At 40.8% G+C, this 24,599-nt stretch overlaps 1 protein-coding gene across 1 annotated transcript in view; it reads right to left on the bottom strand.

Moving 5' to 3' along the window:
- Positions 1–24,599, bottom strand: part of PCDH17 (protocadherin 17) — a 154,160-nt gene that overhangs the window by 92,472 nt on the left and 37,089 nt on the right. The window contains exons 3-4 of the mRNA XM_038768348.1: positions 15,228–15,286; positions 14,921–15,093 (exon numbers count right to left, since the gene is read on the bottom strand). Of these exons, the coding sequence (XP_038624276.1) occupies positions 14,921–15,093; positions 15,228–15,286 (232 nt within the window). The remainder of the gene's footprint in view (positions 1–14,920; positions 15,094–15,227; positions 15,287–24,599) is intronic.

Below are 24,599 nucleotides of genomic sequence, written 5' to 3'. Positions count from 1 at the left end.
TCTCTTGTCATGGGTGGCATAAATTAGCAAGCCACACAGGTGTGCACTCCATTTTGTAGTGACAAGATCACAGTTAATGAAAGCCTTGCATCATGTTAATTGAAATGGGAAAAAGGATTTTATCACCTAACAAGCCAAAAAAACTACTCTGTGGTAGTTTTTAAACTAAAGGTTTTAAATATGTACATCAACCTCTTCTCAAACTCCCAAATGCTGGCTTCAAGACCTTCCAACCAGCTGTTTCCTTCTTCCTTATTTATTCTCTTTTCTTCCTCCATACTAACCATACTCTTCACTCTTCCAAATCACCTGTGACTTTTTCTAACTGAACCACTCTGCTTCCCCTACTCGTTCTTCAAACCCTTTAAAAATCATAATTCCACAAAGAAGCTTTCTCTGATTAAACTTTTATCTCCCCATCCTTCTGAATCACCTATGCACTTGAGTCCATACCCTCTAAGCCCTTTGATACTCATTCCAAACTTACCTCCACAAAACTTATACTCTTTCCCTACCTTTAATTTACTTGAGTGTGTTTTCCTCACTAGTCTGTAAACTACTTGAGACAGAGATCATTTCTGCCTACTCTACGGTATTCTTCTAAGAGCTTATAAAATAACCTGTACACAGTTAAGTGCTCCATTACAATCAATTTATTGATTATATTTATTGAGGACTTACTATCTACAGAGCACGGTACCAAGGTTTTAGGAGATGACAACAGATTGTAGCAAGGTGGTTACAGTCTAGAAGGGTGTACAGATAATAAAATAAATTATAAGATCAAGCTGTGGGGCTGAGGGCAAGGTGATTATCAAATGTTTCAAGGGTATAGTACACACAGTGCATAGGCAATGCATAAGAGAGAATGAGTAGGGGAAACAGCGTGGCTCAGTGGAAAGAACACGGGCTTTGGAGTCAGAGGTCAGAGGTTCAAATCCCAGCTCTGCCAATTGTCAGTTGTGTGACTTTGCGCAAGTAACTTAACTTCTCTGTGCCTCAGTTACCTCATCTGTAAAATGGGAATTAAGACTGTGAGCCCCCCGTGGGACAACCTAATCACCTTGTAACCTCCCCGGTGTTTCGAACAGTGCTTTGCACATAGTAAGTGCTTAATAAATGCCATCATTATTATTATTAGGGGAAAAGAGGACTTAATCAGGGAAAGCTTCTTGGAGATGTTATTTTAATTAGGCTTTGAAGGTTGAGAGAGTGGTGTTCTGTTTTACATGTAGAGGGAGGGAATTCCAGACCAGAGGTAGAACATGGGCAAAGGGTTGGTGGCGAGGAAGATGGGATAAGGTCCTTGTGTGTTTACCAACTCTGTTACATTGCTATACTGTAATCTCCTAGGTACTTAAAGTGTTCTGCACACAGTAAGTACTCAATAATTATGGTTGATTGATTGAATGATTGGGCAGGGAACATGTCTACCAATTATGTTCTATTATATTCTCCCAGGCACTTAGTTCAATGCTCTGCACATGCAAAGTACTTAATGAATAAGATTGATTGATCAAAGTACAGTGAGTAAGTTGGTGTTACAGGACCAAAGTGTGCAGACTGGATTGTAGGAGGAAATCAATGACATAAGGTAGGAGAGGGCAAGCTGACCAAATGTTTTAAAGCCGATAGTAAGGAGTTTTTGATTGATGTAGAGATGGATGAGTAACTACTGGAGGTTCTTAAGAAGTGGAGAGACATGAACTGAACACTGTTTAGAAAAATAATCTGGGCAGCAGGGTGAAGTATGGACTGGAGTATGGAGAGACAGCGGGCAGGTCAATGAAGAGGCTTTTGAAGTAGTCTAGGCAGGATACAGTAAATGCTTGGATCAGCCTGGTAGCAGTTTAGATGGAGATGAAAGGACAGATTTTAGCAATGTTGGTGGCAGATTAAATATATAGAGTGGATGAGAGCAAAGAGTTGAGGATAATGCCATAGTTACAGACTTGGAAAGCATAGGAGATAGTGGTGTTATCCACAGAGGGGAAAGACACGTGCAGGACAGGTTTTAAGTGAGAAGATGAGCTCTGTTTTTAACATAAATACCAGTGATTTATTGATATTCTCCAGAATCAATTAATCTATATATTCAATCAATCAATCAATCAATCGTATTTATTGAGCGCTTACTATGTGCAGAGCACTGTACTAAGCGCTTGGGAAGTACAAATTGGCATCACATAGAGACAGTCCCTGCCCAACAGTGGGCTCACAGTCTAAAAGGGGGAGACAGAGAACAGAACCAAACATACCAACAAAATAAAATAAGTAGGATAGAAATGTACAAGTAAAATAAATAAATAAATAAATAAATAGAGTAATAAATATGTACAACCATATATACATATATACAGGTGCTGTGGGGAAGGGAAGGAGGTAAGATGGGGGGATGGAGAGGGGGACGAGGGGGAGAGGAAAGAAGGGGCTCAGTCTGGGAAGGCCTCCTGGAGGAGGTGAGCTCTCAGCAGGGCCTTGAAGGGAGGAAGAGAGCTAGCTTGGCGGATGGGCAGAGGGAGGGCATTCCAGGCCCGGGGGATGACGTGGGCCGGGGGTCGATGGCGGGACAGGCGAGAGCAAGGTACAGTGAGGAGATTAGTGGTGGAGGAGCGGAGGGTGCGGGCTGGGCAGTAGAAGGAGAGAAGGGAGGTGAGGTAGGAGGGGGCAAGGTGATGGAGAGCCTTGAAGCCCAGGGTGAGGAGTTTCTGCCTGATGCGCAGATTGATCGGTAGCCATTGGAGGTTTTTGAGGAGGGGAGTAATATGTCCAGAGCGTTTCTGTTCAAAGATAATCCGGGCAGCAGCATGAAGTATGGATTGAAGTGGAGAGAGACACGAGGATGGGAGATCAGAGAGAAGGCTAGTGCAGTAGTCCAGACGGGATAGGATGAGAGCTTGAATTAGCAGGGTAGCAGTTTGGATGGAGAGGAAAGGGCGGATCTTGGCAATGTTGCGGAGCTGAGACCGGCAGGTTTTGGTGACGGCTTGGATGTGAGGGGTGAATGAGAGAGCGGAGTCGAGGATGACACCAAGGTTGCGGGCTTGTGAGACGGGAAGGATGGTAGTGCCGTCAACAGAGATGGGAAAGTCAGGGAGAGGACAAGGTTTGGGAGGGAAGACAAGGAGCTCAGTCTTTGACATGTTGAGCTTTAGGTCGCGAGCGGACATCCAGATGGAGATGTCCTGAAGGCAGGAGGAGATGCGAGCCTGGAGGGAGGGGGAGAGAGCAGGGGCAGAGATGTAGATCTGGGTGTCATCAGCGTAGAGATGATAGTTGAAGCCGTGGGAGCGAATGAGGTCACCAAGGGAGTGAGTGTATATTGAGAACAGAAGGGGACCAAGCACTGAACCTTGGGGAACCCCCACAGTAAGAGGATGGGAGGGGGAGGAGGAGCCTGCAAAAGAGACTGAGAAAGAACGACCGGAGAGATAAGAGGAGAACCAGGAGAGGACGGAGTCTGTGAAGCCAAGGTCAGATAACGTGTTGAGGAGAAGGGGGTGGTCTCTCCCAAATGCTTAATACAGTGCTCTGTACACAGAAATCACTCAAAAGATAAAACTGATTGTTTGATTAGTTGAGTAACAACTGTGTTCATAACACTACATTAAAGGCTTGGTAACATACAATAGTATTAGCAAATAGAAACACTGCCCTCAGGAGCTTAAAATCTAGCAGGAAAGCAGACACAAACAAATTAAAGGTCAGAAGAAGTAATAGAGTGAACATGTGTGTGTGTGTGTGTGTGTGTGTGTGTGTGTGTGTGTGTGTGTGTGTGATTGTATTCATAAGTGCTGGGGTGGAATATGTGTACCCAAATGCTTGAGTAAATTGGAAATTCCAATGTAGCAGTTGGGGAGGTTGAGTGTAGAGAGATGGGAAATTAATTGAAGAAGGCTTCCTGGAGGTGTGCTTTAATAAAGACTTTGAAGACGGGGAAAGCAGAAATCTTCTGGAGTTGAAGGGAGAAGTTTACTGATGAGGGATGAGAATGAAGCACAATGAGTATATTGGCTTGAGAGAAACTGTGCAAAATATGTTGTGGTGGTAGAAAAGTGAAGACAAACAGGGTGGGAGAAAGCTGGGTTGATGAAGAGATTTGGTGGAGTTCATTCCTGATAGTTTAAATTTTCCCAATGAACAACTTTACAAAGTCATAAGAAACCAGATACTGATAAGGTGGGATCACTGAGGGCTTAGGGACTTTCAGATTTGGTGTAATTGGTGCAGTCAGATGAGAATGGGAGTCAAAGAGGGAGGAGAGGTAGTATATATGACCAGAAGAGAAGGCAGAGTTACAGCAAGTAAAGATAATGTTAAAGTGGCAAAAATTGGCATAAGATCTGGATTTCTTCCAAGACTGCTCCATGGAAGTAGTGCAAAATGGGAAGAAGTGTATTATTGAGGTAATTCCTGGCTGGGGATTGGTGGTGAGGAATTGAAAGAGGGAACAAGGCTGCCAAGAGTTCAGTGGAGAGGACAGAGCTGAAGGTCTAGAGAGGACCGTTTTGCAGAAAAAAGGAAGTCGAAAAGAAGCCAGGTTAGGAGGTGATTAGAAAGCAGTAATTCAGAGCTGGTGAGACTGAGATGGCATAATGATCAGTGATGATTTATCTAGTTTGTGTCCAAACTGTGGGCAGGGAATGTATCTGTTATATTGTTATACTGCAGTCTCCAAAAAGCCAAGTAGAGTGTTCTCTAGACAGTAGGCGCTCAACAAATATGATTGAGTGACTGACTGGTGAATGGATGAGGCTGGGAGGAGCAAGACGGGTGGGTTTAGTGGACTTGGGGAGTTCTAAGAAAGTGGGCATTGAGGGTCATCAGAATTGTTCACATGAACTTTGAAGTCCTTGAAGATCAGTGTAAGGAAGGAGAAGAGAAAACTGGAGGTGGGACTAGAGAGACAACAGATCTTGCAACTAACAATTTTAGGGAGAAACAGGGGAAAATGATGTTGATTTCACAGGGAGAGAAGGTGATGCAAGCAGATGTTGGGTTGGTGAAAAAGTGGCATCGTGGTGAGGAGCAGTGAGGAGTGGGAGAGGTGAGGCTAGCTCTGCAAAGAATAGCAGGTGAGACCATGTCATTACGTGAAAACCAAGTTTTGGTGGCAGCAAGGGGGAGAATAATCTGCCTAAAGGTGGAGTTTGTTCGTGATACAACAGGGGTTCCACTGGTTTCATTCAGACAGTTCTGTAGGAAAAGGTTGATCGAGGTGGCATTGTGAGGTTGGATAGAAGTGAGATGAAGATCACCTGTCTACTTGTTTTGTTTTGTTGTCTGTCTCGCCCTTCTAGACTGTGAGCCCATTGTTGGGTAGGGACTGTCTCTATCTGTTGCCGAATTGTACTTTCCAAGCACTTAGTACAGTGATCTGCACTCACTTCTTCCCATTCTCAATAAATATGACTGACTGACTGAATGAAGTGGTGTATTACTGGGGATGAGGGCATCAGTGATAGAGGATAATAATACTGTGATGATGAGAAAAAGTTGGGAAGATCATGGTGAAGTCCTATGTCCTCAAGAACTGCACCTTCAAATTCCTTAACCTGAGAGGCCTCAACATACAACCTGATTGTGAGTGCCTGCAGGTTCAGGTCCCTGGTACAACTTCCTAAAACTCCAAAGGTTTTGAGGTTTGCTCCTTGTGGTAGTATATATGGGGAGTGATATCACTGTAAGATTTCAGGACCAGAAGCTGTGCTCTATAAATTGTTTTCTGTCTTACTTTATATGGTCCCAATAGCATGTATGAACATACCTTTACACTCTATTACTTCCCCCTAACCATAATGTTCTTTAGTGCCTGTCTCTCCTGCTAGATTGTAACTCCACGAGGGCAGGGATTACATGTACTGATTCCACCATAATAATACTAATGATAATGATGGTATTTGTTAAGTGATTACTACATGCCCAGAACTTATCTAAACGATACAGGGTAATCAGGTTGTCCCACATGGGGCTCACAGTCTTAATCCCCATTTTACAGATGTGGGAACTGAGGCACAGAGAAGTGAAGTGGTTTTCCCAAAGTTACACATCTGACAAGTGGCAGATCTGGGGTTAGAACCTATGACCTCTGACTCCCAATCCTGTGCTCTTTCAACTAAACCATGCTGCTTCTCTAAGTACTCTTCCAAGGCTTATTACAGTGCTCTGCTACTGTTTTGTAACAAGGGGGAAAGGTACAGACTAGCCCACACACTTCACTCCTTTAGTGCCAGCTTGCTCACTGTGACTTCATCTCATCTATCTTGCCACTGACCACTTTCTCACGTCCTCCCTCTCGTCTAGAACTCCCTACCCCTCTATATATGCCAGACCACAACTCTCCCCACCTTGAAAGCCTTATTAAGGTCTCGTATCCACCCCAGCACTTATCTTGTATCTAAAACAGTGCTTAGTACAATACTCAGTACATAATAAGTGCTTCACAAATACCACCATCATTATTATTACCAGAGCACAGTAAGTTTACAGTCTAGTGGGGGAAGCAGACACTAAAATGGGGGTTAAGTCTTCTTTTCCCCACTTCCTCTTCCTTCTGTGTCACCTATGCATTTCAATCTGTACCCTTTGGGAATCTGAAATTCACCCCATCCTCAGCGCCATAGCATTTACGCACATATCTATAACTTATCTATTTATATTAAAATTACATTGTAACTTGTGGTTACGCGACCCCCCGAGCTCCCTCTCATCTCATGAAATCTCTCGCTCCATCCCTTCTCCCCTCCTTAACTTCCATCTTCAACCGCTCACTCTCCACTGGTTCCTTCCCCTCTGCCTTCAAACATGCCCATGTCTCTCCCATCCTAAAAAAACCCTCTCTTGACCCCACCTCACCTTCTAGTTATCGCCCCATATCCCTCCTACCATTCCTTTCCAAACTCCTTGAACGAGTTGTCTACACGTACTGCCTAGAATTCCTCAACAACAACTCTCTCCTCGATCCCCTCCAGTCTGGCTTCCGTCCCCTACATTCCAAGGAAACTGCCCTCTCAAAGGTCACCAATGACCTCCCGCTTGCCAAATCCAACGGCTCATACTCTGTCCTAATCCTCCTCGACCTCTCAGCTGCCTTCAACACTGTGGACCACCCCCTTCTCCTCAACACGCTATCTGACCCTGGCTTCACAGACTCCGTCCTCTCCTGGTTCTCCTCTTACCTCTCCGGTCGTTCATTCTCAGTCTCTTTTGCAGGCTCCTCCTCCCCCTCTCATCCTCTTACTGTGGGGGTTCCCCAAGGTTCAGTGCTTGGTCCCCTTCTGTTCTCAATCTACGCGCACTCCCTTGGTGAGCTCATTCGCTCCCATGGCTTCAACTATCATCTCTATGCTGATGACACCCAGATCTACATCTCTGCCCCGGCTCTCTCCCCCTCCTTCCAGGCTCGCATCTCCTCCTGCCTTTAGGACATCTCCATCTGGATGTCTGCCCGCCACCTAAAGCTCAACATGCCCAAGACTGAACTCCTTGTCTTCCCTCCCAAACCTTGCCCTCTCGCTGACTTTCCCATCTCTGTTGATGGCACTACCATCCTTCCCGTCTCACAAGCCCGCAACCCTGGTGTCATCCTGGACTCCGCTCTCTCATTCACCCCTCACATCCAAGCCGTCATCAAAACCTGCCGGTCTCAGCTCCGCAACGTTGCCAAGATCCGCCCTTTCCTCTCCATCCATACCGCTACCCCGCTCATTCAAGCTCTCATCCAATCCCATCTGGACTACTGCATCAGCCTTCTCTCTGATCTCCCATCCTCGTGTCTCTCTCCACTTCAATCCATACTTCATGCTGCTGCCCAGATTATCTTTGTCCAGAAATGCTCTGGGCATATTACTCCCCTCCTCAAAAATCTCCAGTGGCTACCAATCAATCTGCACATCAGGCAGAAACTCCTCACCCTGGGCTTCAAGGCTGTCCATCACCTTGCCCCCTGCTACCTCACCTCCCTTCTCTCCTTCTACAGCCCAGCCCGCACCCTCCGCTCCTCCGCCACTAATCTCCTCACCGTACCTCGTTCTCGCCTGTCCCGCCATCGACCCCTGGCCCACGTCATCCCCCGGGCCTGGAATGCCCTCCCTCTGCCCATCTGCCAAGCTGGCTCTCTTCCTCCCTTCAAGGCCCTACTGAGAGCTCACCTCCTCCAGGAGGCCTTCCCAGACTGAGCCCCTTCCTTCCTCTCCCCCTCATCCTCCTCTCCATCCCCCCCATCTTACCTCCTTCCCTTCCCCACATCATCCCCCCGGCCTGGAATGCCCTCCCTCTGCCCATCTGCCAAGCTAGCTCTCTTCCTCCCTTCAAGGCCCTACTGAGAGCTCACCTCCTCCAGGAGGCCTTCCCAGACTGAGCCCCTTCCTTCCTCTCCCCCTCGTCCTCCTCTCCATCCCCCCATCTTACCTACTTCCCTTCCCCACAGCACCTGTATATATGTATATATGTTTGAACATATTCATTACTCTATTTATTTATTTATTTTACTTGTACATATCTATTCTATTTTATTTTGTTAGTATGTTTGGTTTTGTTCTCTGTCTCCCCCTTTTAGACTGTGAGCCCACTGTTGGGTAGGGACTGTCTCTATATGTTGCCAATTTGTACTTCCCAAGTGCTTAGTACAGTGCTCTGCACATAGTAAGCGCTCAATAAATACGATTGATGATGATGATGGTGGTGGTCAAGGAACATGTCTACCAACTCTATTGTACTCTCCCAAGTTCTCTGGACACAGTAAGCACTCAGTACCATTGGTTGATTGATTGATTCCAATCAGTAATGTAGAATTCCAGATTCCTAAGGTCAGCACATATGAGAACTAATTGTGAGAGATTTCAGATGGCTATGTACATTTCAAATGAAATGATTCCCTTTCAAATGAAAGTGTGAGGTCAACATTCTGACAGGATTAGCACCAAGCAGAAAAGTTGCCTTTTCAATTCACAGGTCACAAGTCTTCACCCCACTTAACCCTAGTCATCAGGTCTGACTGGTATAATTAGCTTTCAAGAAATGTTAAATCTGGAGAAAACAGCAGGGAAGCTAAGCCTGGCCAATAAATAGTAGTGGTTGATTGGAAGCTCCTTTTATCAAACATTTTGACCGGAAGAATAAAAATGCCACACTGGATTAAACCAATGTTCCATCCAACACAGTTCTCTGCCTTTGAAGGAAGCAAAAAGATGCTTGGTGAAACAGTATGATTGGTCAATCTCCTTGGCATCTGTCCTAATAGTTTACAATTTACAAGTAAATCAGACTAGCAGGGAAGACTGTAAAAAATGCCTAAATGAATGACAGTAATCAAGAAACAATTCAATAAAACTGTAAACATCTAAATCGGAAGACTCTGAGGAACAGAAAAATGCCAGTAAATCCAGATTCCGATCAACCCCATGTGAATTCTCCATATCTGATAGTGACTTCTTCCTCTAAATACCAGCTTGTGTTCTTGGAGTCCTTCCCAGCCTTCTAAATTTTTATTAAAACCCTCACTATTTTGCTGCACCCTGAATATCACTAATTACTATGTTTTGTGCATTTATGTATATGTTATATGCTTATTTGACACGATGTTTTTCCTTTTCTTCCCACAGAACATGAAAAAAAACATTTCTCTTGTAATTCCCATCAATGTAATAAGGATGAGTGTGAGGATAAGAAAAAGAAGGGAAGAAAGAAATATAGAAAGGAGTTCCATGACTTCACTAAATTACTGAAGTTAGGAAAGCACCCACAAACCCCTTGATTCCTACTCAGTTTTGAGATCTGGGACTAAAGAGATGAGAGATGCGTGACCCATTCTGAGTTTACAGAGATAATAGAAACTATTAATACTGCAAGTGGACAATCTGGGTACCACTATTTTAGTTCATAGGAGGTCTCTCTAATGCATAATCCAGGAGACAATAAGAAATCCCAATCTGGGTCACATGTCCAACATCAAGGAAAGCAGGGGGATTACAATAACATAGGCAATTGGGATAATCATTTCAATAACTATTATTTATGCAGCAACAGTTTAAGGGAAAGATTCAACAAAAACTGAGCCTTAGAATTTCTCTCATATGGCTTCACCATCCACATTAGTGTGTCATAGTGGGAAGAGCCCGGGTTTGGGAGTCAGAGGTCATGGGTTCTGATCCCGGCTCCACCACTGATCAGCTGTGTGACTTTGGGCAAGTCACTTGACTTCTCTGCGCCTCAGTTCCCTCATCTGTAAAATGGGGATTAAGACTGTGAGCCCCAGGTGGGACAACCTGATTACTTTGTATCCACCCCAGCACTTATCTTGTATCTAAAACAGTGCTTAGTACAGTACTCAGTACATAATAAGTGCTTCACAAATACCACCATCATTATTAATACCAGAGCACAGTAAGTTTACAATCTAGTGGGGGAAGCAGACACTAAAATATATTACAGATAAAGGTAAGCGATAAAAAATATAAGGAAAGGTATAAATGTACTTTGAGGTGCAGGGTGGAGTGAGTGCTCAGGTGCTTAGTGATGAGGAGTTCTGAAATTGAAGTAGGAGGGTTTAATGAAGTGGGAAAGAAAGCTTAATCAGGGAGGCTTCTTGGAGGCAATATTATTTTAGAAAAGGCTTGAAGGTGGGGAGAGAAGTGGTCTGTCTGGTGGATGTGAAAGGAAAGGGGAAATCTAGGTACAGGAAGAAGATGAGTTTGAGAGAAACCCAGAATGCAAACTGGAACACAGAAGGAAAAGAAACTGAATTATTAGGAGGGAGAGAGAGAGAGAGAGAGACAGAGACAGAGACAGACAGAGACAGTTGATGGAGTGGTCAGGAGTTTCTCCTTGGTGCAGAGATGGAGATCATCTTTAGGACTGGGGAAATATGGGCAAACAAAGCTTTAGAAAAATGACCTGGTCAGAGAGTGAAGTATGAACTGGAGAGGTGAGAGACTGGAAAGATGAAGCTGGCAGATCAATGAGAAGACTACTGTGTATTCAAGCTGGGATGTGCCTGGATTAGTCGTTCAGTAGAGGAGGATGTGGCAGATTTTGGAAATGTGAAGGTTGAGGCAACAGGATTTTGTGACAGACTGAATATGAGTACTGAAAGAGAGTCAAGGATATAATGCCAAAATTGCAAGCTTCAGAAATGGAGAGGACAGTGATGTCAAAGGAGAGTTAGCTGAAGGAAAAGATTTGGAAGGAAGATGGGAATATGTTAAGCATGAGATGCTGGCAGTATATCCAAATTGAGATGACCTGGAGGTAGATATCTGTGAGAGACTGCAGAAAAACAGAGAGGTCAGGGCTAGTGAGCTACATTTTGGAGTCATCCATACAGACATGGTATTTGAAGCCATCAGAGTTGGATGAGTTCTCCAAGGGTGTGAGAATAGACGGGGACTCAGATTTGAGTCTTAAACGACCAACCACCTGACAGTTAGGAGGAGGGACGCAGAGGAATACTCAGTAAAAGGGACTGAAAAGGATCAGTAGAGAGGCAGAGGAGAGCAATGTTGGAGAAGACAAAGTTAGATAATGATTCCAGGAGAAGACAGTGGTCCTCAGTATCTAAGGTAGGCAAAAAGTCAAGGAAGATTTGGACAGAGGAAAGTGTAAAAGTAACATTTGCTATAGTGGTCACTTTTCTAGTTTGAATAAAAGATCTTTCACCGGTTCTCGGATATTTTCTCATATATTGGCACGGGACAAATCATTTATATATTTTCTTTCAGATTCAATTTTTTCCTTCAATACCATATTTACTTGGTATGCTATCTCCACCCTACAATCCTCATTTATTTTCCATCAGCAACCAAGTCCAAGGAACCCCAAAGCATGTTTTTTTCTACTCTATTCATTAAATTTGACACAATACTTATAGATAGGCCTATAATAACCCTTGAAGTAGTGGTATTTCCTGAATGCCTTCTGAATGCTATACACAGTACTGGGAAGCAGGGCAGCCTAGATGAAAGAGCATGGGTCTTGGAGATAGGGGACCTGGGTTCTAATTCCAGCTCTGACACTTGCTGGCTGCGTGACCTTGGGCAGGTCACTTCACTTCTCTGTGACTCAGTTTCCTGAACTATAAAATGGGGATTCAATACCTGTTCTCCTTCCAACTTTCATTTATTCATTCTTTCAACTGCATTTATTGAGCACATACTGTGTGCAAAGCACTGTACTAAGTGCTTGGGAGAGTACAGTATAACAATAAACAGACACATTCCCAGCCCACAATGAGCTTACAGTCTAGAGGGGGGATAGAGACATTAATATAAATATAAATTAATAAATTACAAGGATGTATATCATAAGTGTTGTAGTCTGATCTGTTTCTGATCTGATTAACTTGTATCTACCCCAGCGCTTAGAACAGTGCTTGACACAGAGCAACTCTTTGATAACTATATCTTATGATTATTATTAAGGACTACGAAGTAGAAAAGAAACACAAGACACACTTCTTGTCTATAAGGAAATGCTTTTAAATGAATAAATGTGACATATATTTCAGCCTTAGCTGGGATAAAATGCTCAGCTATCTGTCCAGTCACCACTAATTTTTTCTCAAGTTCACCAAAAATGATGGCTATTATTATTTCTTCGATTGAAAACTCCTTTAGGGCAGGCAGAAATCAGGTATGCTCTCATGAGTTTAGTACAGCACTTTGAACACAGAAGCTCAATAAATAATATTGATTTTTTGACATTCTTTGCAGCATAATTTGAGATGCAGTTTTTTAGTTTTCTAGCTCAAAATTACATATTTTCCTTTTCCATCCTCACAGTGCATCTTTGCTTGTCCTTGTCTTTATATCTACAGTTCAATTTATGTTTGGAGAAGAATTAACGTGACCTGTTTGCATGAGTTGTTTTGTGATGAATAGACTCCTCGACCAGATGTGATGATGAATGCAAACTTTTAACTAACTCTATGCAATTTTACAAATGTAAGCTTTAAAAACAGAATCTGCTTGCTAGTTATTTTTTTTCATTATTTACTGGAAAATATAACCCATTTTGATACAGTCTGTGCACAAACGTTCAAATTCCACCAATTTAGTCTTTGACAAAAATCCAATCATTTCATGTGGCCCAACACATAACCTACTTCAGTCCCTGGGATCGTTTTCCATATAAACATCTGCAGATGTTGTTCTTAGTTACCTGTGCAAGAACTAAAAACTTTGATCAGTGTTCAAATAGCTTTTTAAAAATAAAACAAGGTTGAAATCTGCACCTTTATACAGATCAATGTCCAAATATAAGCACAGAGTTACTACGGTACAAGGTCATAAAAATGTAATCATTCTGGCATTTATTACTTTCAAAAAAAGGCCTTATGGGAGGTCAAGTCTCAAAAACCTATGGAATAATTACAATGCATCATGTTAAATGCTCTACACAGCAAAAATTATACTGCAATCTCAACATGATCAGAAAAATGAACTACAGCATATATTTGCTGATGAATATGCTTCAGATCAGACTGTGCTGTAGAGAAAAATATGGTTCCAAATTAATCAGCAATTAATAAAATGGTTTATTATGAATTTCTACTTAATTATAAATATAGCCTCTCATTAAAAAAGATTTAATTAATCAATTTTTAAACATTCTTAAACACCATGAGACCGATTTTATTACATATTTTTGCCACTACCAGCTTCACAAATCCACAAACTAATGTAATCTTACCTTTTTATATGTCTAAAAATATTCATGTGGCCAAACTAATCCCCACAGTGCCCTCTAAATTCTGTTTGGCTGGAATAATAAGGAAATGTATAGTTTCTTTAAAGTAGAAGTTATCAAAATAAGTAAAGAGTCCCCTCTAGAGACATTTTTTAGAAAAAGGATCGTGCTCAATTTTCTTAAAGTCTGCTTATAAAACACTGCTAGGGTATTAATCAATATTTTATGGAACTTGTAGACAGTTGTTGTTTTTTGTATATAAATAAAATTACCATGTTGAATATCACGCTAACTCAATGCTTGACCTTCCTAATATGAACATTTAAGCCGATGTCCACAACATACATTGAACAATGCGGCCAAAATCTCTTTCAATTATTTCCTCCGCATGACCAAATAAGTTCTGTACTCCCTTGACTTCAGCTAAACTATTTCAAATTGGAAAAAGGGAAAACAAGTTATCTATAATACATCTGATAAAGGATGGGCCACAGGCCTTCACAAGGGGAGGACCATATGTCTCCACTATGCCTTGGACATGAACATTAGGAAGTATCCGTTGCAGGTATTGCCCCACTAGCACCTGGGATGGTTCAGGGTGCAGTTGGCTGGGCTATACTGGTGGTGATTCAGCACTGGGCATGGAAGCCGTTCCTGTGATTCCAAGCATTATCGTGACACTGCACACTCAGGGTCACAATTAATAAATTGCACAGCAGAATAGGAGCATTAACCAATTATTCCAGCTAGAACAGGTGAGAATTCCTCAATCCGAAATCAGGGACAGGGCAAAGGGAGTTTGCTCTCCCCTCTGAAGCTCTTGAGGATGCAATGCTGGATTCCTGCAGTGTCACAGTCAACAATATTAAAAAAGTATTTTTTTCAAAACTACGGAATTTAGGATAATCCATAACTATGCTGACATAAAGACAACACGTGACACACGTCTAGAAATGCCCATGGGCGATAAGGTGAAACTGATTATTTTGGAAAAGTGCTTATTTGGAAGACATACTCCCTAAGAAGATAAATGAGTATGATTACTACTGTTTAGCTTTATACTGTTATTCAGACATGCATGGAGCAGTGGGTACTGTTCAGGAACACCTGCAAGATTTGCTGTTTCCTTCGATACACCACCAATGGCATTACAATTGCTAGCCACTGCAACTGCAGCACTCATAAGTCTTGAATCATGGCTTATACTTTACTTGTAGGAACTGGAGGTTTGACTCACCTTGTTCGAGTGGTTGGCTTTTAGTCGAAGCAGTTTTCATCTTGAGTGCCTCCCTAACAGACATGTCACAGCAGGAGCCTTTGTTAGTGTCTTGGTCACTGTCAGCCTGATCGCTGTCCCCATGTCCGCTGTCCCTCAAACTAGCTCTTTCTGGGTCCTTGAATGTGGAGCTACTGAAATACATAGGAGACAAAGAAGAAAAGAGAGTGGTTTCTTTACTGCCTTCAATCTGAACTGTAGTCCTAGTAAAGCAATTTTGACAAGAATGCAAATGGGGAAGCTGAGAAAGTTATTTAATAGGCCTTACCTTTGAACAAACTGCTGCCTGCTGCCCATGTAATTGGGCTCTGCGGGGAAATTGTCTGTCTGTGAAAGAGAAGGAAAAAAATACGTATAGTTGTACACTGGACAAATCTCCTGCAGAGCAACAAGATTTCCTAATGGAGAAATGATTAATAATTCAAAAATTCCCTTAATCTTCAGATTTGTATATTTTAATTAAATCGGAAAATGCTGGCATGTAATTATGGACTTAGAACAATTAAATGATTACGGTCACCAATTACCTTCTAAAGTAAACAATGAGGCTGTCATAACTGGCATTCTCTGTTAGTAACTGATGGATGACACTGTTTATGTTGTTTCATTAGTTAGATATTAAGATTGAGTATCTGTGGAGGAGGGGGGAAGTGACCTAATTTTGGCATATTAAAAAAGTGAATTATTTAATAATACTCATTTCTAATCATAAATACATCACATCTGCCAGGATCCTGACATCCTCATTGCTGAAATACTATTTAAGGCCATCAACCATGTCGTGCTTGAATGAAAGAAAACAGTTCAGAGTGATCTTTCCTCAGACTTCCCTTCTAATTCTGCCATTATTCAAAACAAGAACTACACATATGGTTCAATCTGATTATTATACTTAATTTTCATCCTTATTAGTAGACACATCTCAAGCACAGAAACTGCATCCAAACAATAAAATGCAAAATTTTGGAAGGCAAATACTTCCAAAATATATGGAAAGTTCAAATGTTTAAAACAGGGAATGCAAGTCATGTCTAAGTATTTGTGACCTTGCAAGTGAACAAATTATAGAACCAGTACTTTTTATGGCATCCAGACTGATGTGAAGAGTTGCCAAAAAAGACTGAATACTCCTTGTATATTCAATTAGGGGCTTTTTTGAGAGAAAGATACTAGATCTTTCACAGAACTCCCTCTACTGTACATTCATACATGGCATTTCTCCCTGCAGCTGACCTAATGACAAAGGTTCTCTTGTTTGCTAAATCTCTTCAAATCAATCCATTGCACTCTGAAAAAACTATAGGTTTTACAAGTTTATCCAGCAAAGTATATCAGTAACACAGAGACACTTAATAAAAGAAAAGACCTGCATAGTAAATATTTCATAAATAACTAATTTTAAAATATTAGGTCTTTTTTCCCCTTCCCCTAAATTCATTTATCCTTTGACTGAATATATTCACTTACTGAAACAGATCCTTAGGACTAAGTAGCTTCAATATATTTCCAAGATTTCATTGTCCATAGGAAGTTTGAAAAATAGAATGGAAGGAAATGAGGACTGTTCATTATAATTAGTATGATTATTTTTGTAATTTGAACCCCTTTGCACTAACAATTGTTTTTTCATATATTTTTCATTTGCATATTACACTGATTTCAAATTTCAGAGACTGCTTATCTGAAAGTGGAAAAATAAAATCTTCTCAGGGTTTGCTTAAGTTCCCAGTAAGAAAAAGCTTTAGTACCCAATACCAAGTAAAACTTTTTGTGAGTCATGGTTTCCTGAATTTTAAAATGTAAAATCCAACAAATAAAAGAAGTTGCCATATTGAATTGTTCCCATAAATGCTATTTTGTCTACTCTCTCCAAATCGTTGTTAGAAAACTGAGGCTGTAAGTTGAACCCTAACAGTAAGAACATGTTTATGGGTAATTTGAAATCAGGTGTTAATAAATGATCTCATACATTCTATGTTAGCAACTGAGTTGATAGCAAGGTGTTGGAGGAGAACTATTAGAGTTATCACATTTAGTTGAAGGCTTCCATGGAATACGAATTAGGTAGGCTTTCATGGGATATTAGTTTGGTGGGTATCCGTGGTGATGGCTGAAAAATATTCCAACTGCTGGCCTATGAGAAAGAATTCAGGGCAATAATGTCCTAGAAATGCTAAATGAATGGGGTACTAAATTGAAAGACCAAAGGAAAGAGTTTTTTCCTTAAACATTCTTTTAAAGAAAAAAATTACAACGTAGTTTCAAAATAATGAAAGAAGCATCTTTACTGTCCCCTCTAGCCTCCCCTGTACTGCTTTTTTGAGTTACAGGGAATAGTGATCTCAATCTGAAACTATAATAAGAACCATGTTTAATTCAGGGTATTAGGTCAAATAACTTGAGCTACTACAGATAATACTTCCCAGAGTTTTGGATAACATCAACATGACAGGATGGAGGTGGGAAGGTAGTAATAGAAATTATGTAACATCTGCACCCATTAAATAAATAACACTTTTATTTATTTCTATGCATGTGCCTATAAACATACAGTTTTCCAACTCCTAGAGCAGTGCACTACACCCAGTACTTGAGACTGTTAACTCTAATACTGATACCAGCACAATACCATCTTCTTTAGATAAAGCCTACCTAAGCATTTTAAAGAAGGGAGTGTGGCAGTGTCTGTTGGGTCTATGTCATTTGGGGTGCTTTTCAAAGAAAGAACCATCTAGGGTGTTATGCGGGATAAACAGGATCAGGAGGAATCTTAAATAGTAGCTGGCAAATGTGCATGGAAAAGATCAGAGTGGCTAGTGGCTGACAGCACTAGAAAATGGCATCGGCACAAAGCTGCAGTCAGTCAGATTGGAAATGGGTTCTGCTAATAGAAATCTTCCATGTGCTTCCCAATGTGCTGCAATCCTGACTGCCCAATTGCTTGTTGCCTTCTAGCCTTCACCAAGTGCATAATGGGCAGGGAAGAAAGTGAGAAGAGTGCTCAGGCTACACTACCCACTACTATCAACTTATCGATCAATCATATTTATTGAATGCTTACTATAAGCAGGGCACTGCACTAAGTGCTTGGGAGAGTAAAATATAATCATCTAACAGCCGCATTCCCTGCCCACAATCCATGCCCTGTGTTGATTTCCAGTCCTCAAAAGAAACAGAACCAAGGCTCGTCTATCATTTTCCACGGAGGATTCCTTCAACATGCTCAAAATTCTGACTTCATAAGAGTTGTAAATGGATAAGGCTATATGACTTCTTAAGTCACTACACAATAATTCAAATTTAATGTTGATAATTCTATATTGCAATACTCTCCTTCCCAAAGCCTAATTTTGTAAGGTATATGATCTCAAGAAGAAACAGCTTTTAAATTATTATTTTAAACATGAATGAACTCTATGGATACACTACTAGAACAATTACAGATGGAGGTGGGGCATTCGAGGAGAAGTGTCCTTGGTATCGCTATGGGTCGCAGACGACTCGACAGCATAAGACAAGACTTAACACCCTCTAATTCCTAGAATCAATATTAAAATTTTTATCACATATTGAATATTAAATATGTTGATCCACTTACCATTACCAAATTTGAGTAATAAATACAAAAAGGGAGAAAAATGAGTTATGCTCTGTGATCACAGAATTAAAAATACTTTTATGAATCATTGGATCTTGGTGTGCCATGATAGTTTTTCCTATAAATTTGTTTTCAGTGGAAACTTAATAATAATAATAATAATAATAATGATGGTATTCGTTAAGTGCTTACTGTGTGCAAAGCACTGTTCTAAGCACTGGGGAGGTTACAAGGTGATCAGGTTGTCCCACAGGGGCCTCACAGTTTTAATCCGCATTTTACAGATAAGGTAACTGAGGCACAGAGAAGTTAAGTGACTTGCCCAAAGTCACACAGCTGACAGTTGGTGGAGCCAGGATCTGAACCCATGACCTCTGACTCCAAAGCCCGTGCTCTTTCCACTGAGCCATGCTGCTTCTTCCACTTGCACTGCAACTGATTTTTTTTTTTTAACAAGAAATACTTAACTGGGCAAAGTTATCTGGAAGCCCTGAAGGCTTTGATGGGCTAGAAGGTTTTCAGCATTAGCCATTACTAAGATCTGATCTGTAATTTAGACAACTGAAGGAAAGGTTATTTTCATATTGTGAAGAAACAAATGCACAGTATTTATGTATGTTTATTTTTGTTTCATTTAATGATTTCCATAGTACTTTATTATTTTGAAAATATGTATCTCTCTAATTCCTAAATACAGAAAGATTAAATAGACCAATCATTTGAAACAATAAAAGCTAAAGAACAAAAGAAATCTCTAGAAAATGGTTTGTTTTCTTCAGCAATGAAAGCATCTTGCTTCCCTTTGTAAACTGTAATTAAAATGAGGTCATCCAAGTTTAATATTGCTAATAGGTAATGTTTAGAAGCAAGATCTTTTCCAAGAACATTAGCCAAGGGTTTTAGAGGAAATTTTAATGAGGAAAAATCAACTTGCACAAATTATGTTTAGGATATTGAAATTCATTCCCAATGATATGGTATTACATTTTTCTTTTAGAGAATTTTATATCTACAGAATCTATAAATCTAATTCTAGTATGAGCATAATGTGCCTAAATGCTCATTGTACTCCATGCCCCACTGAGAACATGTTTGGCAGGGATGAGAGAGTATGAGTGATGCTGCAGAAATGCCAACACTTGAAATCAATTCTTTTGCACAGGTTTTCCATCTGGAAAGCTTAGGTCAAGGCTTATCTGGAGTTCTCGATGGCAGACATCACCAGTGTACCTACAAGTGCATCTACTTTTGACTTGTTCAGTGGTATTAAGTGCTCACTGTATACCGAATGCCATACGAAGTGCTAGGTTAGATATAAAATAATGAGGCTGGACACAGAGTCTGCCCCACATTGGGCACACAGCCTAAAAAGGATGAACTGTTTTATTCTCATTTTATATGTGAGGAAACTATGACTCAGAGAACATAAGTGATTCACATTAGGTCAGACAGCAGGCAAGTGGGAAAGCTGGGGACTACTCCTGAGTTTTCTGACTTCCAGCCCCATGCTCTTTCCACTAGACTAAACTGCCTTCCAGTTAAATCAATTAATGACATCTTCGAGCACTCACTGTGGAAGAGCACTGTACTAGGCCACTTTACTATGCCACATTTCCTGTTGCTTCGTTTATGTGCCTGTCGGCCAGCACTGAGTCAAACAGTGGCCAGTTCTGAAAAATGGCTAAGACCAGTTATATAGAGCCAAATTTGAAAGCAGCAGTTATTTGGAGAGTTTACAGCATCTCATTCTACCTATCCCACTTAGATGAATTTGAAAACTTCAAAAGACAGAAAAATAAAATGCATTGTAATTAAATTTCACATAGCACTGAGTACAGTATTTTGAAGACCCTCCTAATTACTTTGTAATAAGTAAATTTCTTCACAGCTCGAGCAGTAGTTGAGAATTATTGTTCAGAGAGAAGGAAGTAATTTTTCCACAATCACAGACCAAGAGATAATCCATTTCAGATCTGTGGTCGTGTCCTTTTAGTCACTAATATGATACCCATGTCTCTCTGGATATAACAGTGTTTGAGATATAGTTAATAAAAACTATTGCACAATATTTTGCAAAATGGAAAAAAAATGATAGCCAACTAATAATACTGCTCTAATATTGTAATACCTCTCCTAATAATGAAACAAAACGTTCATATCCTATACAATGTTTTATAAAAGAGTGTAAAATCTCTGGTTGAGGTTCTACAGCCTGCTGAAGGATAGTTCAGAGAAACAGGATCTGCGTAAACCTTTTTACACAGAAGTCTTTCCTCGTCAAAGCAGAATCTGAGAGGGGAACGGTTTTGCTGTCAGAGAATTGCTGGAATCAGGCCTTTAAATCTGTCTAGAAGGTGAATTCTGGTGGCTCTAATCTGCCCCCCGATTAACTGTTCTTGACTGTAAATGCCCTGCTCTGATACACTTGCTGTTTTCTGACTCCAGTCTGTCTACTTCTGAAGAGCCAATTGTACTGTGCCCCTTAATTCATTTATTCAATTGTATTTATTGAGCACTTACTGTAACTAAGCACTTGAGATAGTACAATATAACAACAAACAGATACGTTTCCTGCCCACAATGATCTCACAGGCTAGAGGGGGTGACAGACATTAATATACATACATAAATAAAGAAATAAATTACAGATATATACAGGTATACGCATATGTGCCGTGGGAATGGGAGGGAGGATGATGAAGGGAACAAATCACGACAATGCAGAGGGAGTGAGAGAAGAGGAGAGGAAGGCTTAGTCAGGGAAGGCTTCTTGGAGGAGATGTGCTTCAAAGTTGAGGCTTTGAATTTGGGGGAGAGTAATTATCTGTCGGAAGTGAGAAGGGAGTTCCAAGCCAGAGGTAGGATGTGGGCAAGAGGTTGGGCTAGATAGATGAAATGGAGGTACAGTTAGAAGGTTAAAATTAGAGGAACAAAGTGTGTGGGCTGATTTGTACTAGGAGAGTAGCGAGGTGAGGTAGGTGGGGGACAAAATGACTAAGTGCTTTAAAGCTAATAGTGAGGAGTTTTTGTTTAATGTGGATAGAGGAGGATGGGCAACCAGTGGAGTTTCTTGGAGAGTGAGGAAACACGGTCTGAACGTTTTTGAAGGAAAATGATCTGGTCAGCGGAATGGAGTGGGGAGAGACAGGAGGCAGGGAAGTTAAGCAAGGCGGTTGATACAAAAATCACAGCCGGATAGGATTAGTGCTTGTATTAATATGGTAGCAGTTTGGATGAATAGGAAGGAGCAGATTTTGGCGATGTTGTGAAGGTAGAAGTGACAGGATTTAGTGATGGCTTGAAAATGTGGGTTGAATGAGGTAAAGGATTCAAGGATAATGCAAAGGTCATGGGCTATCTGCCCTTTCCTCTCCATCCAAACCGCTACCTTGCTGGTTCAGTCTCTCATCTTATCCCGAATGGACTACTGCATCAGCCTCCTCTCTGATCTCCTAACCTCCTGTCTCTCCCCGCTTCAGTCTATAATTCACTCTGCTGCCCGGATTATCTTTGTACAGAAACACCCTGGGCATGTCACTCCCCGCCTCAAAAATCTCCAGTGGTTGCCTGTCAACCTACCAATCAAACAAAAACTCCTCACTCTCGGCTTCAGGCTCTCCATGAACTTGCCCCCTTCTACCTCACCTCCCTTCTCTCCTTCTAAAGCCCAGCCTGCACCCTCTGTTCTTCTGCTGCTAACCTCCTCACTAGGCCTCATTCCCACCTGTCCCACCATAGACCCCCGGCCAATGTCCTTCCCTTGGCCTGGAATGCCCTCCATCCACATATCTGCCAAGCTAGCTAGCTCTCTTCCTCTTTTTAAAGCCCTACTGAGAGCTCACCTCCTCCAGGAGGCCTTCCCAGAATGAGCCCCCTTTTTCCTCTCCTCCTCCCCTTCCCCCACCCCGCTCTACTTCCTTCCCCTCCCAACAGCACTTGAATATATTTGTACAGATTTATTACTCTATTTTACTTGTACACATTTACTATTCTATTTATTTTGTTAATGATGTGCATATAGCTATAATTCTATTTATTCTGACGATTTTGACACTTGTCTACATGTTTTGTTTTGTTGTCTCTCTCCCCATTCTAGACTGTGAGCCCGTTGATGGGTAGTGACCGTCTCTGTTGCCGACTTGTACTTCCCAAGCACTTAGTACAGTGCTCTGCACACAGTAAGCACTCAAAAAATACGAATGAATGAATAAATGAATGAATGAATGAATGGGCTTGTGAGACAGGAAGGATGGTGGTGCCATCAACAGTGATGGGAGAGTCAGCAGGAGGACAGGGTTTGAGTGGGAAGATAAAACATTCAGTTTTAGACATATTCAATTTGAAGTGACAGGAGGGTATCCAAGTATAGATGTCTTGAAGGCAGGAGGAAATGAGAGACCAGAGAGAAGCAGAGAGATCAGGCCTGGAAATATAGATTTGGGTGTCATCAGCATAAAGGTGATAGTTGAAGCCGTGTGAGAGAAGGAATTGCTCTTGTTGTTCTTTAGGGTTTTTTTTTCCCCTTTGTCTTAATTTTCACAATAAAGTGGTAAAGAATCCCCCCCACTAAGCCAAAGTGCGTATCATATACTGATTAATGGCTGCAGTTGAGGTCTCAGAGGCCAAAGATTGCACCTGTTCTTCCCACCATTCACTGCACAATAAATTCTACTGGGCACAAGGGCACGTGGGAAGAGTGTGTGGAAGACTCAGTACAAGCAATCATAACTATTGCAAAAACAGCTTAAGTACACTTTCTGAAGGTGATAATCAGTGAATCAATCAATGGTATTTACTGAGCATTTTCTGTGTGCAGAGCACTCTACTTAGTACTTGGGAGAGCACAATACAAAAGCACTGGTAGAGGGATTCAGTGAGCTTAGTCTAGAGGTGAGTTCACAATCTAAAGACAAGCTTACAATCTGGAGACGTAGGACAAAATAGTCCAAGGTATGCTTACCTGATTGGCAGGGGATCAGAAAAGATGCACCACTGACTTTTTCATGGAAAAGGTCTCCAAGTTATTCTTAAAGACATTTATACTCAAGAATGCAGTCTCATATTCAAACCCAAATTCATATCAGACATACGAATATTTTTAACTTTATCTTTCTAATTTCTTCCTCATATTTCAAAAGAAATATTACTACTTTTAACTGTTTTAGATATCTCATTACTACTGTAAGCATGTTCCTCTAACTAATGGAGATTAAAATGTGCAAGTAAATGAGTTTGATATATAAGTACCTTTATATACAAGTTATACTTACAACTATGCATAAATGTCAATATTTATTTTTATATTAAAGTACAAATCAGTTAGTATCCATTTGTGAGCTCACGCTGTTAACTATTATTTGCAAGTTCAGATAGTCATTTTAAAATACCGTACATCAAATTTATGTATATATATACATATATATATATATATGTATACACACATATATATCATGAAAATCAATATCATAAATTCCATTACCTAAACTACACTAGCAATTAAATAAATAATAAAAGTTATACTTTACATTAAACTCAAGAGGTAAAGGCTTCATATCCATTTTCCTTTTCATAAAATTTTTCATCTTAGAAACAACAGATATACTAGTCATTTCTTTGAACACAATTCACACAGTCAAGATCTTTCTGTGGATTAATTTAATCAGTCACACTAACAAAAACTGCTAAAAAATATCACTTCTCTCGATCAGAGGCATGATCTGCGAACACGAATACACACATAGACACACACAGACACACACACAATCTAAGGACTCTTAGTTTGACATCAGAAAATACTATTACATTTTGCTTTCATCAGTACTGCCCAATCATAATCACTCCAGCTGCCTTAGGAGTCATCTTTAGCAATCTGCTTTTCCCTTTGGTTCTGAAATTTTGAGAGTAAGGTTTTCCTCCTTGAATCCAGTAACTTCCAGGTTTGGTTTTTGGCATGAGACCAGATATGAAAATGATACCAAAAGGACACTGACATTCAAAAATGGCACTGACATGCACAAGGCCCTCACTCTTACAACAGATGAG

This window comes from Tachyglossus aculeatus, chromosome 2 (genome assembly GCF_015852505.1).
Source record: "Tachyglossus aculeatus isolate mTacAcu1 chromosome 2, mTacAcu1.pri, whole genome shotgun sequence".
Taxonomy (NCBI): domain Eukaryota; kingdom Metazoa; phylum Chordata; class Mammalia; order Monotremata; family Tachyglossidae; genus Tachyglossus; species Tachyglossus aculeatus.
This window is presented reverse-complemented; position numbering and strand designations above follow the sequence as displayed.